General features: G+C 41.0%; 1 protein-coding gene across 1 annotated transcript in view; it reads right to left on the bottom strand.

The window, feature by feature from the left end:
- The window catches only part of FAM102A (family with sequence similarity 102 member A), a 770,447-nt gene that overhangs the window by 186,520 nt on the left and 557,183 nt on the right, over positions 1-26,744 (bottom strand). The window contains exon 4 of the mRNA XM_044058679.1: positions 21,038-21,154. Coding sequence (XP_043914614.1) covers positions 21,038-21,154 — 117 coding nt within the window. The remainder of the gene's footprint in view (positions 1-21,037; positions 21,155-26,744) is intronic.

The following is a 26,744-nucleotide window of genomic DNA, read 5'->3' as shown; positions in this document are numbered from 1 at the left end:
CATGTAACACATCTGTGCTCACCTGCATGCCACTAACACAGGGGTGTAATGTACTCTGCCATGGGCCATGTTCTCCACAGTACTGATGCATGTAGTACTCCTACATGGCGTTTGCTGTGGGCAGGGGGGGAGGACCAGCCCTGCATGTGTGCACACATGCCACATTGCACAGCCCGCGCGTCTGTGTGACATCCACAGACTGGACACACACCATGCTGTGGGACATAGGTCCTGTGCACATCCCACAGGGGCACACTGTGTCACTAGTCATGTGATAGCTGCCTTGCTGGTAGGGTGACACAGACCCATGGTACCACCACAGCGGACGTATTGTATAGACATGACAGTTGACATCCAGTTCTGCCGTTCAGTGGACACTACCATAGGGGGGGTGTCAGTACTGTGTACATTGCACATGTGTTTATACACGGCCCTGCTGGACATCATTGTGGCACACATTGCACCTGCTATGGAACGTTTGGACATGGTCACTTGCTGTTACCTCCATTTGGGTACCTATTCTGCTACTACATTGTCCCATATGTGCAGGCCATACATATCTTGTGTATGTATATAACATTAGCCCATCGCTCCATCATGCATGCTATGCCTGTGATACTGTCTATGATTTGTGAACATATCCATCATGCCAGCTTTGCATTACACATAATTGACATAGTCGCCCCTACTGCGTGGGATAGGTGCACGTCGTGCGCACATTCCGTATGACATCGACGGTATATGCCCATGCACATGTGTGCTGTGACACTATACATAAATGTCCTATGCTGTGGCACTTCAGTGTTGGATATCCACTGCCAGCATCGGCGTGGGTGGTGGCATTGTTCTGTGTTTGCAACCCCTATGGCAGACCTGGGGTAGGGTTACCACCTGTGCCACTTTGCAAGGGACAGTCCCTCCTTGGGCAGTTGTGTCCTGACAAAATTTATCACAAATGGCAAATGTCCTGAGATTGTGGGACATCACTATATCCCATTCTTATGTAAGAGTTGCATAACATACTTATTTATGTATGTACATTCCTAACTGTTACAAGACACACAATAAGCAACTGAACTGCTACAAGACTACACTTTTCTTTATGCAAAGAGTAGAGTTCTAACCTTTGTACTGACCATGGGTATGTGTCCACCTGTAACATCTGAAGTGTGTCCCGACGATTTCCCACTTTGGCCTTTTGAAAGGGTGGCAAGCCGCCCTGGGGTTATCCCGGTGTTTACATGTTGTCCCACTGCTGTGCACACGTTGTCCACAGTTGTTGGTATGCTGCGGCGTTTTAGCATTACATATCCAACCTTCGCCTCTCTCTGCCTGATGGACAGGTATCTTTACCTACACACACTGTTCACATACTGTACAGATTCGTCATACGTATCGTGCGTTACACACCAGTACATGTCGTGGGTTCGACATACCTTTCCGGCCTTTTGTTCTGAGTTCGTCTCTATTCCCTTGTTTCTCTTTCTCTAGTTTGTATGCGTTCGGTATGAACATACGGTTTGAATATCCAGGAGTGTGCCTTATATTAGCCATCGGCTGACGCATTTGGGTTAAGGAGGCCAATAGCTGTTCCTCGGTGTGTACTTATGCGCATATCAGCGGTGATCCCCCTCCTTTCGTTCGTTACGCGTCGGCACTAGGCCATGGTTCTTTCCTCGTGTGGCCGTTGGTTATTTGCAATACCTTCGTGAGGATGGTATGTATTGTATCATGTTTGTGTGACTGCATCCGCTATGTGTGGTGTCGGGTACATTTCGCTGTGGTGTTAGCCGTGGATTGTGTGTGTTGGGTATGGTATTGTGTTCGACATGTGGGTCCCCGTGTCCTGGCGGCGTCTGTCGATGGCGTTGTGCATTCAAATGTGTTACATGGCTGTTATTTTCCTGTACATAGCGAATGCATGGATGCATGAGCCGCTGCTAGTGTTTCCCAGGAGCTTGTTGTGGGTATGCCGCTGTCATTCACTGCCTGTATGTGTTTGCTACGGTTTTAGCTGTTATCCCTTTGATATGTGCAATGGGGTATATCTGCGGATGTGGGTGAGCGGTGCGGGGTGTGAGTCTTGCACTTATACATACCAGATAGGTTTGTGTGTGTGCCCCATCCCTGCTTGGGGAGCTGCGGTTACCTGTCTGTTGTTCCGGGAATGTTTGTTTTGTTGATGTCGTCTGCTGTCGGTATCGCCTGCATGTGTGCTTCCTGCACGTATTCCTCCTTCACATCGGTTATATATCTGCGGATGTTCGTCCGTGCCTACCATCCATTGGCATTTTGTCGCTGATAGTTACGGTGATTGTGGTCCTATACTTGGGGCGGACTGTATGCTACCGGTAGCCTCCTATTCGTGTGCCGCTTGCTTACGGCACGGTCGTGGAACACACCGCGGTATTTACCGGACCGTGAGTGTTCACGATCGGTGACGGGATGGCACATTCGTATTTTCGCCGTACATGCCTGATGCTGTGTAACGTTGCCGACGGACCGTGTGGAGTCTACGTTATGGCCGCCATACCTACGGTCGTGGTTTGTACATGCGTCCTTTGCATCTCCTGTTTGCTATGGCCCTGTGGTACACTTTGGGACATTTGCGCTTTGCATCATTTTACGCCGCGTGCATAGCCACTGAGGAGATGTCTGTACTACTTTGTGGGTACTGCTGTACATACGCCTATGGTTCCTGTGCTGTATGCCTTCGCCTGTTATTACACTCCGCCTGTTACATGTCACCTTCATACACAGTTTACACTGGCACACATTACACACACACAGCGGAACACACGACAACCTCACCTCACACATACACATATTGCCGCCATGGCTGTCAACCTTCTATTTCCGGAGTGGGGAACACACACAGTAGTAATGTGAAACACATGGGCATAATGTGGAACACATAGTAATGGCATAGTGACAACTTCAGCTAAGTAGGTCATAGGTTGATTATGATATGCTGATTTACTTACAGTGAAGAACCTTTACTAACTTACTATGAGTACATTCTATTTACCAGGATGTCATTTATATACATTCCTAACAATGGATGTTTGAGAGACATTTTCAATGTGGAACTTGGAGGAACTGCGAGGAACATGAACTGTTTTACACCCCAAATGAGGTACGTTCCTCATAATGTCGTACACTTCACTGGTATGCTTTCCGCTTTCGCACCGACGGTTGACCACAATACCTACGTTGGCCGCATCGCCGGTGGCGGCGTGTATCTCCGCACTCATGTCCTATGGATATGACACGCACATATGTAGGGTTGCCACCTTTTCAAATGGCCAAAGTGGGACATTTTTAGTAGAAACGTCAGATTTTGCATGCCAACACATACCCACGGCCAGTACAAAGGACAGCGATTCACTTTTTTGACGGAATACAAAGCTGTAGCATTACAGTTGCTTATTCTGTTTATTATCATATTTAGATGTTTCTTCTACAAAATAACTGTTTTCTGCAACTAATAAAGTAATTATGGGAAATGGTTTTGTCCTACAATCTCAGGACATTTGCCATTTTGTCAATGTTTTTGCAGGACACAGCTGCCCAAAGGTGGACTGTCCTCACAACGTGGGACAGGTGGTGACCCTACACATATCCGTTACTGTACCGTGGACTGGTGACCATCCCGACACGCGGATATGTATTGATGCAGGTTAACATTTCCATGGCTGGCGTTACCTGCCCTGCCCACCCTCCAGGATGATCGGGTTGTCGGTCACTATGTTTAATATGTGGTGATTTCGTCTTACTTATCTGTGAACTTGCATCCCTGGGTTCCATATTACCCTGTTGTACTTTCTATCTGTGTATGCGTATATATTTCTACATGTGTACTGATATGTATTTCCGTATCTGTGTATGCACATGCGTACATGTGTGGTCGACTTGGCGGCGATAGTGGCAGCATATGGCTACGTGTGCTGTTGAACCGGCGTGCGTTGAGGTGTTGGCGTTCCATGCTCTGCTGGCTATTGGGTGTGCAGTGTTTGGCCGGTGCCTTTGTTGGAGTCACACATACGTCCGCACATACGGTACACATTACGGGCGGACATGTTTGTGTGGCGTCCATTTTACTGTGTGTGCAGGTCAGGAGGTGTCAGTCCATGGGGCCTACACTGTCAAAGTATGTGCCGTTCCCTCTTTGACAGGGCGTAGGCATATTGGGTACGCCTCTGTCTACCTACTGGGGCTGGCTCAGTGTGTCCGTGGCGCCGCGCCCTGTGCCTGTGCTTGCCCTGGCAGTTGTGGCGGGCTTGGTGGCCCTCCGGCATTATGTCCCTGCAGCAGCTGTTTCCGCAGAATCATATTGTGTAGCATACAACATACTATGAATATGTGGGCACTTGTGCCTGGAGAGTACTGCAAGGCTCCACGGATGTATCCAAGCACCGGAACCGTGATTTCAAGATCCGAACACACGCTCTATGATTATTCTTGTTTGTGTGTGCCTCATTATGGCGTTCTTGCATGTGTGTGTGTGCATTTCTGATGGGTGTCATCAACCACGGCTCCAGTGCGTAGCCAGCATCCCCACAAGGTGACCTTGTGTGATGTCCCCACTGGCGAATACCTGATACAGCTGTGAGGCATGCCAGATATGGGAGTCGTGGTAGCTTCCAGGGCTGCCAGCACACACATCCATGATAATGCCCTGCGCATTGCACACGACCTGGCAATTGATGGAGGGGTATCCCTTGCGGTTTATGTAGCGTCTACCCTGCTCCCCAGGTGGTGACTTGATTTCTATGTGCGTACAGTCTATCGCACCCAGGACCTCCCGGTATTGTGCCACACGGTGGAAGCGGCGCATATTGCTAGCCAACTCCTCCTGAGATGTGGGGAACTTTATGTGCTCATGGGCATGTGGTAACATGGCATCCAGGAACTGGTGTAGTACCCTGGATGCTGATGCCTGTGAGATGCCCATTATGTCGCGGTGGGCCTTTGAAAGGTACCTGTAGCCAGTATTCGCAAGCTCACACATACCTTTGTGTCCACTGGGATGGGCTCCCCTCTGTTGTCTCTTGTTCTCAGGCGGCCGGCACAGCTCCACTATTTGCTGTAACGTGTCCCTGTCCACCCTGTAGCTCTACTATCTCCAGGTCTCGCAGCCCCTGGTAGGTCACCCTTGGTCTGAACACTCTCCATCTCCTGTGAGGCCTACGGTAGTTGTCGGCACCACCCTCCGCAACTCCGTCTGTCTCTGCCACATACCTATGCATCACGCCCGCGGCGGCACCCAGCATATACATGTTAAAAGTTCCCTGTCTGTTTACACCCTACGGTGCGGCGTTTGGGAAATCGCGCTGTGTGTTGTGCGCATTCACATTTATTACTGTTGTGCTGTATACCCGGTGAAGTCATTGGGTGTGTCTGTGCGGCCCTATCCATGGATTATTTCCGTGGTTTTACGCTTGCAGCTGCAACGGTACTGCCTGTAGTGTTACATTACAGTTGCCTGCATTGCCTTCGCCTGGCATCTTACATTACTGCATCCTGCAGGCACATGGCATATGATGCATTTTATCTGCAGCCGCAGTTATGCTACCTCTGTACTTGGCTGTGCTATTTCGGTTCTTTGCTCTTTGCATTTCTACTACATCCCCTATTATCTTTGCTCTCATATGCCTCCCTTTCCCGTTCTGCAGGAGTCTGCATGCAGACTTATCAGCTGCCGGCGTTTGCCCTTCCTGCATTGATTGGTGTTAATTGCTCGTTACGGATACATTTACACTGCTTCCGCATTTCCTCGTATTCTCCGCATTACCTTCCTATATCCCTGGTTGTTGCCGGTGAGGCCGTCACATGACTGGTTTCGGGAACGTAGTCATCCTCGTGCACATGCATTTGTATCGCATTCTGTACTGTCAGCGCATCTATTTCCTAACACGCCAGTCCTGATGCTGTGATGTGCATTGTACAGCCCAGATTTGCTGTCCTCCAATATCCTTCCTCCTACAGTGGCACACCCCTGTGTGGTTGACATGTATCTCGTGGTAGGCCACTCCTCGGTGTCGCATCGCTACGCCGTTTGCTCCATCCTTACGCTGGCGCCGTTTTTGCGATTCACTATTATCTGCCTCATTTGCATGGAATTGACTACTAATACCTGGTTACGGCGGACACCGCCTCCACTCCTTGACAACCATTGCGCTGGGGTTGCAGCTTTACATACATACTATGGTGTGTGGTGGCTGTGCAGCTGATTTGTGTTCTAATGCTCTTTCGGACATTATCATATTATTTCATTGCTTTACAACTTCTGTGCACACATCCCGGGTCTGCTGTTCTTTCTACGCACGTGCCATTTATGTCATTTTTACATTTTGTGCATATTTTCTTTGGACATTCTCGGTGCCTTTCCACATTGGCATATTGCACCTATATGATACCTGACTTTGACAGCCTTCCGTTACTCCTCCGGTATGTTTGGGTAAATGTAAACCGCTTTTTGGTTTACATTGCCGCGTTCTTACGCTACGCCTGCGCCACTTCGTGGATCGCTATTTGCCCTCATTTGCATGGTGCAATACCGCACACAGTGTGTTTTGCATACCTACGCCGGGGGCGGGGACGGTCCGGCGCACGCCGGTAGTGCACGTGGAATTCATTCATACCTGAATCGCTAAGCAGCCATATTTGGCGTTATAACGCCGACGCTATGCTGGCGCCTGGCGCAAGGTTCATGAATCCCGGGGTATGTTTTACATTTCTCAGCTTCTGAAAAATCAGTCAACCCAAAATATTAAGTAATTCTGTGTCCTTAAGTGCTCTATGATTTGAAAAATGATCTTGTGTTTCTTAATTCTATATTCTAAAGTTGGTAACTTTTGACCCAATGGACATACCTGGTGGCCCTGGATATGTTGGCAAGACATGTTCCACCAACATCACTATACTCCACTTGCTTTCTTTTCTGTGCCTTTTAGCCATAGCACTTCAAAATATTTTCTAACAAAATGTTACACTATGCACCTGTGACTATTGCACTTTGCTTACTAACACTCTACATTTCTAGACAAGTTCACACTCTTTTCTCACAGTTTCTGATGAATTTGCAGACTTTACCACATCAACATTTTTCACTTTAATATGCCAACAGTATGTTTTCCTAGTTAAACAGAACACTAACAGCTGTGTTAATGTGGATAATTCAAGAAAGGACTTTACAAACAATCAAAATGTTACAGCAGATGAAGCCCTTTATAATGGCTCAAATGTTCAAAAAGGCCAAGTCAGGCATCTGGTGCAGGTTAACCAATGAGAAGGGCAAGTTACAAGAACTTGGGCACAAGTAGCTGCAATGGAGAATGCACCTCGGAGACAAATTTTTTGGAAGAAAAGCTAGAGAAGGGGAAGGAACCAATGGCGAAAACATTAGGTACTGTTGACAATTAAAATTGTCAATCTTTCTTCCCATTTTTTTAAGTGACAAAGCATTTCTTGTGTTAAGCAAAGGCTGGGTTTTTTTCCAGAAGGAAGAGAAAATAAGTATGATACTATAACTCCCTAAGAGGCTATGCTACGAAATTCAATTTTAAATTATTATTTAATGACTGCTCATTGAAAGAAAGTTTTTTACAGACCTAGTGAATCCCCCTTTGAGAAAAGAACTTGAACTGTTTCTTATGACTACTGAATTGCAGTTGATAGAGTTGCAGGACAGCAAACCACATTATAGATATTATAACTTATCTGTTAAAGAAAAAGAAGTGCTCAAAAGTTTAATTAGCAATGAAGATTTATTAATCACCACGGCTGACAGGGGGGGGGGGAGGCTTTGGTCTTATTAAACAGAAAAGACTATGAATGTAAAATGTTAAATATGTTGCCTGATTTGAAGTTTTATATAAAAAAAAAGCATCTTTTTTTGGAAGTTAAGAAAGTTTCTCACTTATTGATTCCATTATAGAAGAATGGTATTTATATAGGTAGAATTACAGAATTTATAAGAAAGTATTTAAGAACTGACAATCCTAAGCTTGGTCAAATCTTTGGTTTGCCCAAGATTCACAAAGACTTAAATAATCCTCCATTTAGACCAATAGTTGCGAGTACGAGTAGTAAGACAGGGGTTTTGGCTATATATACAGATAAACATTTTCAAAAAGTAAAGCAGTTAAGTGAAACTTACATTAAAGATACTTTTGATTTTAAAATAATTTAGAACAGATGGTTGTTTCTTAAGATGATCTGTTTGTAACTTTGGACATCCAATCCCTGTACACAGTAATAACAAATACAGAAGGGATGGATGCAGTCAGATTTGAATTAATTCATTCTAAGTTATTTTCAAATAATATGGTTGGGCTTTTGATTGAAATTATTGATTTAATTTTAAGTTACAACTTTTTTGAATTTAATGGTTGTATTTACCATCAAATCAATGGATGGCAATGGGGCTGATATGGCCCCGGTTATTCTAACCTTTTTATGCAAGGTTGGGAGAGAGTTAATATTTTGGTCAGTAGGTACTCAAGGAGCATTGTTTTTTTCAAACATTTTGTTGACAAGTTTTTTTTTTTTTTTTTATTTGGAGGCATAATGAAGTGCTGCTAAAGGAGTTTTTAGATTATTTAAATGGAATCAATTCTTTTTTGCACTTTACTGAAGATTTTAGTTCTACCAGTATTAATTATTTAGATGCAACTGTTTTGACAATGGAAGATAAATTAATTACCAAAATATATAAAAAAGATGTTCAAAATAATTATTATTTGCATTACAGTAGTATGCACTTTAAGAAAATAAAAGAAAATATTAAGGGACAATTTGATGCATGTGAATATCCTAACTAAGAGGGATGATGACTTTTTGTTGAAAGTGTAGGTCTTTGTAATAAGTTTCTCAGTAGAGGTACCCTGAAGAGGTTGTCATAAATTTGCTTAGTATTGTTAGTGATATACGAAAGCAGATTTCTAATTATTGTAGCAAAAACAAAAGCAAAAACACAGAGTTGAGAACCTCTATGTAGATTAGTGACAGTGTTGATGTTGCTGCTATTAAAAGTATTATCAAAAATAATTGGAAGATTATCCAAAGTTCCTGAAATTAAGGACAACGTGGAGATCAGCCTGTGTCTGTTTATAAAGGGGAAAGAGTTTTAAAACGCTTTTCCAAGCCAAGCTTAGCAAACCAATAGAAGTTAGAAATAAAATAAGCTGGGTATGTTCAAATGTTTTAATTGCAATTTATGCGATTATTCATACATAGAGTCTAATGAAATTATTGTAAATGTTTTTTAGATCAAAGTGAATGGTTGTTTCACATATAAAACCAAATATGTAGTTTATTTGGTTATGTGTAAGCCTTGTCCTTTGTATGTAGGTCACACTGTTGGGGAGCTTTATAAACATATTTATGAACACAAACATACAGAGATGGGAGACTAAATAAATGCTTTAGCTAAGCATTATAAATTAGGATCCTGTCCGGCTTGTTTTAGATTTTGATTGCTTGAAGGGATAGTTAATTTTGACAGATGTTTTGAGGTAGACGCCCGCCGTGGATCGCTATTTGCCCTCATTTGCATGGTGCAATACCGCACACAGTGTGTTCTGCATACCTACGCGGGGGGGACGGTCGCGCCCGGTAGTGCACGTGGAATTCATTCATACCTGAATCGCTAAGCAGCCATATTTGGCGTTATAACGCCGACGCTATGCTGGCGCCAGGTTCATGAATCCTGGGGTATGTTTTACATTTCTCAGCTTCTGAAAAATCAGTCAACCCAAAATATTAAGTAATTCTGTGTCCTTAAGTGCTCTATGATTTGAAAAATGATCTTGTGTTTCTTAATTCTATATTCTAAAGTTGGTAACTTTTGACCCAATGGACATACCTGGTGGCCCTGGATATGTTGGCAAGACATGTTCCACCAACATCACTATACTCCACTTGCTTTCTTTTCTGTGCCTTTTAGCCATAGCACTTCAAAATATTTTCTAACAAAATGTTACACTATGCACCTGTGACTATTGCACTTTGCTTACTAACACTCTACATTTCTAGACAAGTTCACACTCTTTTCTCACAGTTTCTGATGAATTTGCAGACTTTACCACATCAACATTTTTCACTTTAATATGCCAACAGTATGTTTTCCTAGTTAAACAGAACACTAACAGCTGTGTTAATGTGGATAATTCAAGAAAGGACTTTACAAACAATCAAAATGTTACAGCAGATGAAGCCCTTTATAATGGCTCAAATGTTCAAAAAGGCCAAGTCAGGCATCTGGTGCAGGTTAACCAATGAGAAGGGCAAGTTACAAGAACTTGGGCACAAGTAGCTGCAATGGAGAATGCACCTCGGAGACAAATTTTTGGAAGAAAAGCTAGAGAAGGGGAAGGAACCAATGGCGAAAACATTAGGTACTGTTGACAATTAAAATTGTCAATCTTTCTTCCCATTTTTTTAAGTGACAAAGCATTTCTTGTGTTAAGCAAAGGCTGGGTTTTTTTCCAGAAGGAAGAGAAAATAAGTATGATACTATAACTCCCTAAGAGGCTATGCTACGAAATTCAATTTTAAATTATTATTTAATGACTGCTCATTGAAAGAAAGTTTTTTACAGACCTAGTGAATCCCCTTTGAGAAAAGAACTTGAACTGTTTCTTATGACTACTGAATTGCAGTTGATAGAGTTGCAGGACAGCAAACCACATTATAGATATTATAACTTATCTGTTAAAGAAAAAAAGTGCTCAAAAGTTTAATTAGCAATGAAGATTTATTAATCACCACGGCTGACAGGGGGGGGGGGAGGCTTTGGTCTTATTAAACAGAAAAGACTATGAATGTAAAATGTTAAATATGTTGCCTGATTTGAAGTTTTATATAAAAAAAAAGCATCTTTTTTTGGAAGTTAAGAAAGTTTCTCACTTATTGATTCCATTATAGAAGAATGGTATTTATATAGGTAGAATTACAGAATTTATAAGAAAGTATTTAAGAACTGACAATCCTAAGCTTGGTCAAATCTTTGGTTTGCCCAAGATTCACAAAGACTTAAATAATCCTCCATTTAGACCAATAGTTGCGAGTACGAGTAGTAAGACAGGGGTTTTGGCTATATATACAGATAAACATTTTCAAAAAGTAAAGCAGTTAAGTGAAACTTACATTAAAGATACTTTTTGATTTTAAAAATAATTTAGAACAGATGGTTGTTTCTTAAGATGATCTGTTTGTAACTTTGGACATCCAATCCCTGTACACAGTAATAACAAATACAGAAGGGATGGATGCAGTCAGATTTGAATTAATTCATTCTAAGTTATTTTCAAATAATATGGTTGGGCTTTTGATTGAAATTATTGATTTAATTTTAAGTTACAACTTTTTTGAATTTAATGGTTGTATTTACCATCAAATCAATGGAGCGGCAATGGGGCTGATATGGCCCCGGTTATTCTAACCTTTTTATGCAAGGTTGGGAGAGAGTTAATATTTTGGTCAGTAGGTACTCAAGGAGCATTGTTTTTTTCAAACATTTTGTTGACAAGTTTTTTTTTTTTTTTTTATTTGGAGGCATAATGAAGTGCTGCTAAAGGAGTTTTTAGATTATTTAAATGGAATCAATTCTTTTTTGCACTTTACTGAAGATTTTAGTTCTACCAGTATTAATTATTTAGATGCAACTGTTTTGACAATGGAAGATAAATTAATTACCAAAATATATAAAAAAGATGTTCAAAATAATTATTATTTGCATTACAGTAGTATGCACTTTAAGAAAATAAAAGAAAATATTAAGGGACAATTTGATGCATGTGAATATCCTAACTAAGAGGGATGATGACTTTTTGTTGAAAGTGTAGGTCTTTGTAATAAGTTTCTCAGTAGAGGTACCCTGAAGAGGTTGTCATAAATTTGCTTAGTATTGTTAGTGATATACGAAAGCAGATTTCTAATTATTGTAGCAAAAACAAAAGCAAAAACACAGAGTTGAGAACCTCTATGTAGATTAGTGACAGTGTTGATGTTGCTGCTATTAAAAGTATTATCAAAAATAATTGGAAGATTATCCAAAGTTCCCCTGAAATTAAGGACAACGTGGGAGATCAGCCTGTGTCTGTTTATAAAAGGGGGAAAGAGTTTTAAAAACGTTTTCCAAGCCAAGCTTAGCAAACCAATAGAAGTTAGAAATAAAAATAAGCTGGGTATGTTCAAATGTTTTAATTGCAATTTATGCGATTATTCATACATAGAGTCTAATGAAATTATTGTAAATGTTTTTTAGATCAAAGTGAATGGTTGTTTCACATATAAAACCAAATATGTAGTTTATTTGGTTATGTGTAAGCCTTGTCCTTTGTATGTAGGTCACACTGTTGGGGAGCTTTATAAACATATTTATGAACACAAACATACAGAGATGGGAGACTAAATAAATGCTTTAGCTAAGCATTATAAATTAGGATCCTGTCCGGCTTGTTTTATATTTTGATTGCTTGAAGGGATAGTTAATTTTGACAGATGTTTTGAGGTAGAAGAAGAGATGGGCTGGGCTGGCATGTGTATTTATGGCAGGTAAGACTGAATGCCTGTTATCCACCAGGCCTTAATAGTAGAGAAGATTTTGTATCTTATTTGAGAAGGAAAGGAATGAAACATTGAGTTTTAACTGTATTCATTTGTTTTATTTTTTATGGTCATATGACCTGTTCTTGATCATGTGATTAACTGATACTATTTAAATTTGTTTTATGTGAAGCATTACTCAGTCTGAAGAAGTCTGTATTTAAGATGAAAGCGCTCACTGTTTAATGCTGTGCTGCAATTTTTCTATTGTTTTTTTTTTCTTTGCAGTCTTTTTAGTTTTGCTTTCCTAGTTATGTTCACAATACATTAATTCTTTTGAACACACTTGCCTATCTTTACACATGTCTTATCAAACTGATTATTTTTACCACAGCTTTTCCAAAATAGTTTAAATGCAGGACACGTCTCATGCATATAATCACACCTAGTACAAAATGATTACATTTCACTTGTACCATACTTTCCGTGCAACTCATGTTTCTCTTTCCCATCTCTTTTTCTGTTACAGTGCAATCTCAAATTACTTCTCATTTTCACCTTTTTGTTTGACTCACATTTTATTTCACTCCTCTCTAGTTCCTCTATTAATTCTTTACACTGTGTACATGCAATATCACCCCCTCTGCATACATCATCCACAGCTTTTAATAAGTTCAGAGTTACTTCTCTTAACACCCTAGCACTTGTTCAGTGATTTCTTATACTACAAACTGTTGCTTATTAAGAAACCATATGACTCAACAAATCAAATATTTGGTTTAGTTTTTCTTTTAATTAATAATATAAACATTTATAATCTCTGTAGGTCCTTGTACCTTTGTAACAAACAAACAAATAAATGGTCAATAAAACACACTTTCTTTACAGGCTCACAAGAATTTCATGAAGGTCTCTGCAGTTGCTGCTACTTTGTATTTCTTCTCTTCTTTCTCATTAGATTGCTGTGGGTTGCAAGTGGAGTATGTCGTTAGGCTGGGGGGGGGGGCATACCCCCCCATCTCCTGTAATTATGTCCTTGGTTATACCATGGGGATAATGAGAAATCTCACTTGCAGTAATTTGTTCAGATTCAGGGGCGGCAGCATTTGTGGTTAAATGGTTGAAATGACAATATGCACATTAGACTATCAAAAAACTGACCAGCTGTCTTATAAAGGCATATAAAAGCCTTGACATGTATTCAATACTAGATGAAATGGTAGGTGATGATACCAAGTTAAATCGGATGCGTCACAAACTGCAGAAGAAAACAGTCTTGATTCACATGATGAATGAGCAGGGCGCTTCAATAAAACTGAAACTGAGAACGGGATCATAATAATGTACCACTTCTTCTTCTTCTTTCAGCTTTTTCCTGGTTAGGGGTCGCCACAGCGGATCACCTTGTCCACACATTGAATGGCAGTGGAGTTTTACGGTGTCGAGTTGCCAGCCCGGCGCCCAACCTTCCACATAAGGCACACTCACACGCACACCTAGGGCCAATTTAGAGTGTCCAATCCACCTGCAGCATGTCTTTGGGATGTGGGAGGAAACCGGAGCACCCGGAGGAAACCCACGCGACCACAGGGAGGACATGCAGACTCCGCACAGAAGGCACCCCAGCCGAGGATCGAACCGGAGAACCTCTTGCTGTGAGGCGGCAATGCTAACCACTGCACCACCGTGGCCGCCCATATCATAATAATGTACCACTAAAGACAAATAATTGAGGAATGTGCACACCTTTGCTTTGGTTGCTTATTCTACTTAAAATAATTCAGTTTAAAATTTACTTTTAAATGCATTCACACTATGGTTAGGGAGTGATCTTGCAACCTTCTCATAAAGGTCCATTACCTGAAACTAAACAAAGTAGCTCATGATAATCAGAACATGTATGCACACTGTATGATTAAGACACAGACTACTACTGTTTTCATTGTTGCATGTTAGAAGTTAGCGTGCTTCTGTAGTTTAGTATGCATGCACTCAGGCCTTGCTCAGTACCATCACTTAAGCTGGCAAGCAAAACATTTTAACATTCTCATCTACTTTTTGTCCATATGTCTGCTTTTTGCAATTCTTTTTCTTCTGCCCAGAAAACCACAGTGAAAAACTTCTCTAAAGCAAATTTCACACTCCTCAAAACCGAGGTGGAATCCTTCAAAGCCCCCGGGCCTATGGAAAATACGGCCCAGACAGCAGAATCCTTTATAAACGCATTCTATGAACACCTTCAGGAATGCATGGATCATGCGATCCCAAATAAAACCAAGACCCAATCCTCCAAAGGCAGACGTCCTGTCTGGTGGACCCCAGCCATAAACAAACTATACAATAGAAGGAGGAAGCTACTAAATGATAGAGCAAAATCCCAAAAAGGGAAGGCATCACTGATCAGTATTAGCAAAACACTACGGGCACTCATAAAATTGTCTAAGGCCAGCTTCGAGAGAAAAATTGTACAGGACACTAAGGATAATCACAAGGCTTTCTTTAGTTATGTTAGGAACCTGGGTGGTAATTCCCAGATATGCTCTGAATTAGTCCAAAATGACAAAAAATACACTGAACCCACAGACATTGCCAACATCCTAGCTGACAGGTTCAGTGCAAACTTCTCCCCCCCTCCCCACCAAAAGGGCAAATATCTATCCCAGCAGAGTGCTGCCCCCTGACATCTCAGATGCTCAGGTAAGAGCCGCCCTCTCCAAAGCAAAAACACAGCATCAATGGGACCAGGCGGTATCCCGGCTGCGTCCTACATGAACTCCAAGAAGAGCTAAACCCAAACATAAAACTACTGTTCAATCTCAGCCTTACTACAGGATATGTGCCCAAAGAGTGGCGTGCAGCAACAGTGGTCCCTCTCCATAAAGGTGGCGCCTCAACGGATCCTGGAAACTATCGCCCCATAAGCCTGACTAGCTTGGTCTGCAAAGCTATGGAAAGGATCATCATGGACCTCATAAATAAAGATATTGGGGACCTACAGACACTGGATCCTACCCAGTTCGGCTTTGTTAAGGGCAGATCCTGCCTCTTAAACCTGGTTGATTTCTTTGAAACAGTCACCAAGGCCATTGACGAGGGGAAGGTGGTCCACACAGCCTACCTGGACCTCGCACAAGCCTTCGATACAATACCCCACTCGGGCATTATAGATAAGCTCACCAGCTTAAATATAAACCCCTATGTCACTAGATGGATTGCAAACTGGCTCAAGGACAGAACCCACATGGTTAGAATTGCTGGAGCCATGTCAGATTCCAAACCAGTTACAAGTGGTGTCCCACAAGGCTCAGTCCTGGGACCTCTCTTGTTCGGTATATATTTCTCGGAGGTACAGGCCAACACGGAAGGACTGTGGCTGACCAAGTTCGCAGATGACTGCAAACTGGGCGCCATAATCGACTCTCCAGCCGACACAAGCATCCTCCAAAAGGGCCTCATAGAAACAGACAACTGGTGCCAGAGCCATGGCCTCAAGATAAATGCCAAAAAGTGTATAGTCATCCCCTTTGGCAAAAACAAAGTGCCCACAAGTTACCACATAGGTGGTAATCCATTAAGTACAGAAGAAGTAACTAGGGACCTGGGGACCCAAGTTGATAGCAATCTCTCATTTGACAACCACTTGGCCAAAGTGGTTAGAAAAACATTTTATATAGCCCACCTAATCAGGAAGGGATTCACATCTATATCAGGGGAGGTCATCATGCCTCTTTACTCATCCCTCATCAGGTCCATAATTGAGTACAATGCCCCTTTTGGAATGTACCTTACCAGATACCTGTAGCAACTGGAAAGACCCCAAAAGTACCTCACCAAGAGGATCAAAGGGCTCAAACAGATGCCATATGCTGCCCGGTTAAAGAAACTCCAGCTCTACTCAGTGGCATACCGCCTGTTCAGAGGCGATCTGTGCCTGACGTATAAATCCATGTCCAACCCAGAATTAATGGACATGCTGCACCTCAGAAAATCCAAATCCCATCGAGCTACGCGCTCGAGAGACTTGAACCTCAGCACTGAAATAAATAGGACATGCTGGAGGGACAGATTCATAACCCAGAGGCTCCCTTCACTCTGGAATAAAATCCCAGTCCAGGTTAGGCAGAGTCCCTCATTGACTCTCTTCAAGAGGAATCTTGAGGAGTGGATGGGAGATCGTAGGTTTACCCCGGGTATCACTTCTGTGTCACTGTTAGACAGAGGCACAGTATACTAACCTCGAAAAAGGGCATAGCAAAATAAATTTAAAATGGGTGGCGAAAGCCAAACACATTCTGGCTAGGCTTATAAATGCCCTACGGCAGATAGCCTAGTATGAACCTATGAACCTATGTGCCTATTTTCCTTTTAACAGCAACCTTCCTGTTCCATGCAAGATTAGTTTCAAATCTTACCTGAAAACTAGTTTCAGGTAATCTGAGTGTAGCTCAAACTGATGCATACAGCTGAGTTGACCTTTAAAACAATGATGTAATGACGTAGGTAGCAGCAGGAAGTTTGGTGCTGTTACAAGGAAAAATAATCCTTTTAAGGCATTCTGATTGAAAATACATGCAACATGAATCTTCAGTTTTTCTAGCCTTCTGATACCATCTGGTTATGTTGCTATATCACACCAAGAATTAGTACAATGAGGCAAATGAGTGAACTAAAAAGTTAGCATTTGAAAGAAACACGTACTTGGCAGACACTAAAATGAGTGACATGCACAGGCATTGCCCATTTTTTGTCATATGACCTTCCTGTTAACAATACTAAAGTGATGCGTAGAGTGCAATGCTCCCCAGAAAGCATGGGGCTGTGTTTTGCCACAAAAATGAAAATTATTCTGTCTCTCATCTCAATGTCAACCAAATTAAAGCCCACCAATTTATATACAACTTGTTAATGATGTAGTGGTGACAAAAGCGTTAAATGAAAGTTATGGAATAATGTTTAAAGTTCTTGAAAACTGCAGTAATTCAATACTCTACTTTACTTACTGATTTGACTCTCTTTAAAAAGAAAGACAGACTTGCAAGGACTAAATCTGCATCATGATAATGTGGTAGCAAGCAAAGAGGAAGCAATGACAGATACTTATCTGCAGTGTTAATTCTGCTTTAAGCATTTTCACTTTTTCTCACGATAACAGAACCATCTAACCCAATTCAATGAGACAAGCTTCAGGCTTGCCACATCCTAACAGTCAGCAATATGCAGACCACCTTATCTCTTGACAAATAATGTGTTAAATGGCACAGGAAACTGAACTACATGTTGTCAGAGGATCTCATGCGACTATTAAAGGACTGATCAAAGTCCTACCAGATAAACTGTGATGACAGAAAAGTGCTGGGAAGCAAACACCAGCTAGTCAAGTATAAAAAGTAAAATAAAAACCTAACATACAGTCTGTTTGTCAGTCGTGGCTGCTGAAGTATTATTCATCAACCATCTATAAAGTTGCTTCAGCTGTCTTGCACTTACCTGACCACACAGAGTCACAATTCATTATGCACTGGAAAAAGCATTTCATGAGTTCATTACTGCAGCTGTGAATTTGTATTCTTCCTTTGCTCAGCCTGAAACTGAGTTCTCACTATTTGCTAGTCTGCCAGTCATAAATATACCATTCCAGCTCTGTGCCTACTTTAAAATTTTTCCTAACTCTGTCTTTCAGAATATAAATAGTCAGTCCTCTCTGTTCATCCATCTTTACACATTCAGGGCTGGTAGTCATACATCACACTTACCCTACTCGCTTTTCTGTATCTTATTTATTCATGAACCCCTTCAACCCACCTAAGATCCTTCTACAGTCATGACCTAAAAGTGCTCAGCATTCCAGATGAAGCTCTGTCAGTGTACTATGCAGCAGGACTACTGTGCCTGGAGTTCTAGAAGCCAGCCCTCCCACAGTGTACTCAACAATCCATTCAGTCCTGCCACAATTTCTTATATTGAGCAAAGTCATCAACACTCTAAGGCTTTTTCTTCTACCTCCACATGCATCAGCACCAACTCCAAACAAGACTGACCTGTTAGGGTTCTTTCTTCCCAAGTGCTTAATTATGTATTCCCCAAAATTAAAACCAAACCAACACTGACTACTCTTGGTTTTACAAGGTACTTCCACTACACAAGTCTCCCATGTGTTTTAACTATTCTCCAGTCTGTATCTGAAAATATGTCCACCCTAATATGTAGACAGATGGACATCCCAAATAAAGCCAGGATCCAGCACTGACACAGTACCTTCTAAATGACCTGCAATTCCAGTTCCACTTGGCTACCAGTCAAACCACCTAACTATCCCTCTCAATCCCATTTATCACTATTTATACATAGGCCTACTCAGAGAAAGGGAAGTGAAAAGCTTGTTAAAGTTTTAGTGTATTTCTTGTACAAGAGTCATTGCATCTGCTTCAGCTGTTACCCAGTTACATTACCGAAACAGCTAGGAGTGGGAAGAACTTTCCTGCATGAACCCTGCTGGTGCTCAAGCTAAGTCACTCCTGAAACGTCACACTCTTATCTTCTCATCGTCAGGGATTAGGATGAGGCTCATTAGTGTGAGCTTCTCAGATGGTAATAAATGGGGTTGGGTCAACTGCTAGTCAAAGACGTAAGTGATTTGACTGGTAGCCAAATGAAAGAAACCACAAAGCATACCTCTCAACCTCTTAGAGCAAGAAATCTAGACAAAGCCATACATTACTGGGGGACAAAGGCCTAAACTACGGACAATTTTTAAATATTGCTCACTTAAAAACGTTGAAAGTTGATAACATAGCGGGTTTTGCATTCTCATGCATTTTCTGAAGAATATAAAGTCTGAAACTCAAATGTCTGCCATTATTTTCTGACTTTAATTTTAAATTACTTTCCTATACTTTGCCAGAAAACCGCAATTTTATGAAAACTGGTCCAAAATATGAGGCAAATATTTGGACATTCTGCGAAAATCTGTACAGTTTAGAAGTATGGCAGAGTTATGTTTTTTTCTTGGTGGAGGTAGTATAATTGGAATTGCAAGTCATTTGAAAGCTACCATACAAGTCATTGTTGAGTCCCGCTTTGTTCAGAATGTACACCTTTCTACTAAAGCTGCATACTAAAATACTAACACTAAATGAGTTATTTTCGAGTCAAGCAGTAATTAATTAAATGGGGAAGTTGTTCACCCTATTATGTCTTGACCAATATCTTTATAACCCCTGGGGGCAGTCCCTCAAGACCTTAGCTTTATTCCCAGAAAATTCCTTTAATCAATTTGCTACTTAAATCCTTTCAACCAATTTTCTACACCCTTTGTAAAAAAAATGCCATCAGTCAATAATTAATTATCCCTTCTGTACCCTTCCAAAACATACTACTCCTGACCCCTTTTAAGTGAAGACCAAGACAAAGTACTCACTGAATACTCCTGATTCTCAACACAGCCTCCATAGGCTTTCCTAGGCCTAAACAGAACCATAACAGATTTTGCCTTACTCCACACCCCACAAGAGCTGGAGAAGCTCACAACTCTTTTCTAAACTTTGTAAAACCTACTAACCTTCTTTCTTATTTGCCCTCACTTTTCTAAAAATACTTGTCCAGTTCCTACCTTCCACTTATCTTCTGCTTTTTTCATTAAACAACATGGTGGTCTTCCAGCTGTACAGATGCCTTGAGCAACCATAGGAACAAAGATGACCTTTTGTTTCTTATTCTTTTCCTTTCCCATACAATTTTCCTTCACATCCCCTACTGTTGCCTTCAGTTTCTTACATATAAGTCCTTTGCAACGCATCATACTCTCAAACCATCATATGCTTAATATATTTCTTAATCTACTGTTCCCAAATACAAACCTTTGAATTTTTTAATTTTTTTATGCTCACTGCTGTCTTCTGCCCCTTCTCTCCTCAAACTCTGAAGCATACCAAGATATGACCACCATCCTTCATTGATTCCACAGTCCTCATACCCTTAACGTCTTTCACTCTTGCTGAGATTAGATTTAAAATTTCCCCTTCTCTGGTTGCATTCTTAGCACTTGAACCAGTATACCTACTAAGAAAGCATCCATCTACTAATTGAGAAAGGAATATGAATGCTATTCCAAGTCAAAATCTATTTTCTCTTCATCTTTCTTTCCCAGCTCAGTTACCAAGATTCTACATAGGTGATAGCACTGCAAACCACTGTTGTTTTTTCCATTACAGGTTTCTTATTTCCTTTCTGGTGAGAGACTCAACAGTCCCCATTCCTCACACTTTCCAACTTGACACCATCTACAACCCAACCAATCCCCTTTCTTCTTAATTTAGGGAATCTTTTGGTCTACACGGTACTTCATGCTAAATCAGTAGAAGTCTTAATGACAAAAGAGCATGCAAAGCAACAGATAAGTGAAGGCAGACTTAAAAAACAATGACAGACAGACAGAACCACAATTAAACATTATACAAACTGAAATGAATTTGACTACTTGTTGTACCTTAAGGATAGAGTTGTCTTGCCTGGTGTTTTTTGTATCATAACCCTCAAGTAAACAGCAACGTGCAGTCGAGCCCGAGCCAGCGAACTCGGCCAGGTTGAGGTCAGCAAAGCCCAGCTGTTGTTGAGAAAAAAAATAGTTTACACAGCTACAAAGACTTACCATAACAGTTTACAATACAGACTGTTTTCTGTAAAAGGTTGCATACATAATACAGTAGAGTCTTGATTATCCAAACTAATTGGGACCTAGGGGAGTTTGGATAATCAAACATATAATTGAACCTGATAACAAACTTCTAAAATCTTGTTTTTTCTGCACGCAGGGAATATACTTTTCAGCCATTCAGTGATTCCAGTGGACAATAAAGAATATTTTTCACACACGAGCAATCTACAAGCTCAAACAATATGCACAAGCGAATATATATAATGTTTACATATTCAGACTTTATGATTTTTCATGCTCAAAACCTTTGGAAGGCTGCGTTCAGATAACTGACATTTCTGATAATTGACTTTTGGATAATTGACTCTCTACTGTAATGTAAATACAATGTACTTAGACCATACGGAAATTGAAAGGTAGCTGATTTGTTGAAACCAAAATAGTAAGAATTAACCAATGAAATCCAACTTAATAATCCTTTCAGAGACACTCACTTTGATATCCAAAAGGAAGCTCTGACTCTCTAAAATCAAGAAAAACAGACAAAATATGAACTCCACATGGACCCAGTATTCAGAGGTCTTAGCACCTGGGTCAATAATTCCCTCTCCCTTGACAACCATTGTTGCAACAGTAGTTAGAAAATCCTTCTATGTACCACAACTAATTCCCAAAAAAGGATTCTATTGTTCCACTCTACTCTATCCTAATTAGACCAATTTTTGACTACAATGCCCCCTTTCAATATATACCTAGCCAGGCTTATCATGCAGCTGGAAATGCTCCAAAGATTCGTGACAAAAAACATTACTGGCTTAGAACTCCTTAGCTAATAAGAGAGATTAGAAGCCCTAGCCCTATAATCTGTCTCTCAGGGATTCCTGCATGGAGAATAATGCCATCAAAGATCTCACCCTAATGAATCTCTTACACCATCACAGAATGAACAGCTAAACAAGCACTTGAACCAAGGATGTGAACGTCTACCAACATGTAAATAAAGCACAGTGGAGGGCTTGATTATTTACTAAACATTTGCTCCATCTCTGAAACAAACTGCACCCGCATGTTAATATGAGTGACATCCTTGCCTCCTTCTAGACTAACCATGGTGCGTAGAAGTGTACCTACAACTTCTTCCTTGGCCTGACATGTTTTGCTGTCCTTGAAGTGAGGAGTGCATCTTGAGAATATCATCTGACGAGGAGCACATGGTCTTCAGACATGCTTGCCTTCTGCTGCTAAATCCTATTACCTTATATTCAAACTTAAAGGCATTGCATTTTCCACCTCCTGCTTTACAAAATACTTCCAGAAATTAACAAACAAGTCAGGACTGTGACCAAAGTTTGTTTCAAAGCACCCATGCAAACACATGAATCAGCAATTCTGACAATTAACTTCAGAACAAGGGGAAGCTGCATAAGCCATACTACCAAAAACATACACCTTCAAGATACAAAATTCTTTTTTTTCTTGGGAAGAGGGGGACTGCTTGCATCTGTCTGACAAACTGGCCTGTCTTGCAGCCCTCCCTGAATCCTCGGAAGCACCTGCTCTGCACACATGCTCAGCTTGGCCCTTCAGAACAGGGCCCTAGTGAATGGAAGAAATGCTAAGTGTAAGTCATCGGGGGAAGGGGGATGTAGGTAAGAACAAGCCATCATGATAATACAGTATATAGTAATTGAAGAGATTTTAGACTGCTATAGGGCATGAACCCTAACTGGGAAGACTGCACTGATGTCACTGGCAGTGTCACCAAGCTCCAGCATCAGCAATGCTGAACAAAGTGAGATCTGCTGTAAGAATGTATTACCACACATGGTGTCATTAAGGAGTGCCCACAAATCACTGGGAGAGCTCCTCAACCTTCTCCTTGGAATGGGCTAGTTGACAACCACCATACCTTTCAATCCGCCCTCCCCAGTTGTTACAACTACCATGCCTTTCAATTCCCCACCCCCCAGTTGATAATCAAATTCAGATTGAGTGAGTCGCAGTTAATATTCCATTCCGCTATGCCACACAGTCATGCCAAGAAATGAGATTATCTTATTACCACTTAAACTTCCTTAAGTTATTCTGCAAGTAATATTTCCAAAGGAAATGTCCCACAATCCTTCTGCCTTACAGTTGGAATCGCATCAGAACTGGGGTAAAAGCAGAATAATTGTGACGAGTTCAGTTGCAGCCCACAAGGTGTGGTCGTCTCAAATGCTCTGCAAAATTTCTCCTAGTAACATCTAGGTTCTCATCTTCTAATATCACAGCTGTCTGCAGTTCTATTATCTCACAGCTGTAAAGATCAGAGTATACAGTGAAGAGGCCAATGTCTAAGGAACAATACAATCAAAACTGTCTGACTAACAATACAATCAAAACTGTCTGACCGCAAACCATTTATTTTATTATTATGATCTTCTTCACTGCCAGAGTGAGCAAAATCAAGATGGTTTCTGTTTTTGTCTCTAAACTGTGGAAACAAGTATAAGAAACATCAATACTCATAAACACACTGTGTTCATCCCATGGCTGACTGTATATTGCAGTGTCTAACACAGCTCTAAGAGTTCAGTCATTCATTAATTCATTCACTTTCTAATTAACTGCATATGACGGTAGAGACAAGGGGTAAAGAATGAACACCCAACAATACAACAGCAGTCTGAACACACAAGGTTGTCAGTGCCAGGAGAATACTGACTGAGGAGAATAGTGAAGGAGTGGGTACCTACAATCACATCCATAATGTTACACACAAGAGCAGAAACCTGTTCCACGGCCGCAGCAAGAAGGATAGAACCATACTTCTCAATCGCTTGGGGCAGCAATTCTCAATGATTTGCCAGAAAAACATAAATTTTATGAGATGCAGACCAAAAATATGAGGCAAACATCTGGCAATTCTGAACATTTAGGAAGTATGGATATGACTGAAGGATATGATAAAAGAAAATGCTTTAATACTGATGAAGAGGCTAAAGTACAAAGCAGAAGAAGAGTGTTTAATGTTCAGTACCAGGTAAATCAGGTCCAGCTCTTTGTTCACTGTTATATGACAATGGTCACAGACAAAGTGGAAGCACTTGCTACCAAGTATTCAAAAATGGCTACAGATAACAGGGAGATGAACTAATGGATTACTCTGTCTGCTAACTCTAAAGCTGGAGCTATTTAAGGAAAACAGAGTTGTTGAATTATCATGGTCTTCAAACACATGGAGACAGCTAAGACATATACAAGGTACACTGAAGCACATTAACCTATTACAGTTTGACCAAAATGTATGGTAAACTGTAGCCCCCAAACTGAAAATAAAGTATGAAGGGGCATTACTATCCCAGGATGCCATAGTATTCCACCATGCAGCTTCAACATCTCCAAGCCCTGCTTATTAAATTTTGTCAGATTTTGTGCAACACACACTTATAAAATCAAGCTGTTAAAAAAACTGATGTTGAAAAAACCCTACGTTGAGACTGATTCTATAAGAAATAACATGTGGTAAATAACACTGAGTACCAACCCAGCTGGTGCTAAGGTGGAAGGATTCCTTTTGCTTTATATATTTTATTCAGCAAATAAGACAATATTCAACACCAAAAGTACAGAGACAGCATTACCCCAAATGACTTTACAGAGAAAAAATATATAATTAAAATATTACTTCTCAAATAATCAGAGTATAGTAATATTTTAGTAAGTATTTAATAACAGTGACAGTAGAAAATACAATATGAGGACCAAGTGAATTGGATTATAAATGCCTAGCAATGCAGTGTACAATTAAGTCCAAGAACAGCAACTACAAAAACATGCTTAGCTTCCAAAACACCAAATTGTATAAAATGAAGAAAAAAACACATTTTCATTTAGTCCTCTTACAAGAACACAGATGGACACACAAATACACACACATACATACATACTCTCACACAACACACACACAAACACGGGGTGGGGGGATCTGATGTTAGTTATGTACTATGTCAAACTTTAGGATTAAAGAACACATTTTGAGATGGGTACCCGAGAAAAAGTATAGCACGCATACCTAGTGGGGTTGAGACTGGGCTGCCAAGGATCAGTCTCCTAGACTATGGTAAAAGGAAGGCCAGGAACATGGACAGTTAGACAATACTCTGCTGGGGTGGTCCTAAAGGCGTTTGAAAAGGTGGATCACAAGCTATTTGAGAAACTGCAGTTCCCCATACAGATGCTAGGAACAATTATTAGAAAACTGACAGCATAAGTGCTTCCTGCTGTGGCACTGTAGTAGTCAATGACGACGTTGGGCACATCAATACCACACTAGACAATGACATGGGTATTTATATCAGGTGGCTGATGCTAGATACCAGCATCTGTTGCAACAATGTAGGGCACAGTGATGCTAGTTCAGCCAATGTCGCAAACCAGTGCAGGTGGTACCACTGATGCTTTATAAACAACGAGGGCACAGTGATGTTAGTTCAGCCAATGTCACAGCCCAGTGCAGGTGGTACCACTGATGCTTTATAAACAATGTAGGACACAGTGATGTTAGTTCAGCCAATGTCACAGACCAGTGCAGGTGGTACCACTTATGCTTTATAAACAATGTAAGGCACAGTGATGCTAGTTCAGCCAATGTCACAGACCAGTGCAGGTGGTACCACTGATGCTAAGGGAGACTCTTTTGGACGAAAGGCTAATAGCACAGTAGGAGGCCACAATCATCTAAACTAGTAATAGAGAAGCAATACTAATCACAGGTGATGCCTGCAAATATCCGTAGGTTCTCACACCCACAGAAGTAGGGGTGGAAACCTCAGAAGAGCTGGCCTCCAGTCATTTAATGACTAAAGCCATGTGATTATAATTAACTGTTATAATGTAAGCAGAACGTTTTACTGATGGTGTAGATAAAAAGGTTTGTTCCACTTCAGTCCCTTCAAAGGCCAGAACATTCATCTGAGTTTCATCATGTTTCTTTTGGCAAACACTTAAAAGGAGGTGAAGAAGTACACTTGGGTTTTGTGGTCTACACTCTTATGGACAAACCCTTATCAAAACGCCCTCTCTCCATAAGTCCGCCAAATATTCGTAACACTACATCTGGACAATTTCCATCAGTTTCTCCTGCCAGCCTGGTCAACATGAGCATACTGAGACAGTATAGCAACTGCCTCATGTTCAGTGACAACCCTATTCTCCTAGCACATAATTCTTCTACTTGTGAGAGATGTATCTGTATCTACATCAGTAATCTGGAATCCATCCTCTCTCATGCCACACTCAGTACTCCTGACAAAGAGGTGATTGCCAGCACAAACACCACACCACTTGCATCACATAACCAACCACAAAACACACACTTTTGCAGAGGCCTCAATAAAAACTTACCTAAACAGCAGAGACCTCCAAACCACACTCACAAACATTCCACACACAACACCAAACACATCACATACAGCAGACAATACACCATTGTCTCACAAAAACAGCCTATAAAGCAAAACAATAAACTAAACATATTAGTCATTGGCGAATCAGT

The sequence above is a fragment of the Protopterus annectens genome, chromosome 16.part0, assembly GCF_019279795.1.
Source record: "Protopterus annectens isolate FY-2018-M chromosome 16.part0, PAN1.0, whole genome shotgun sequence".
Classification (NCBI taxonomy): Eukaryota; Metazoa; Chordata; order Ceratodontiformes; family Protopteridae; genus Protopterus; species Protopterus annectens.
The sequence above is the reverse complement of the archived record's forward strand: the minus strand, read 5'-3'. Positions and strand labels throughout refer to the sequence as shown.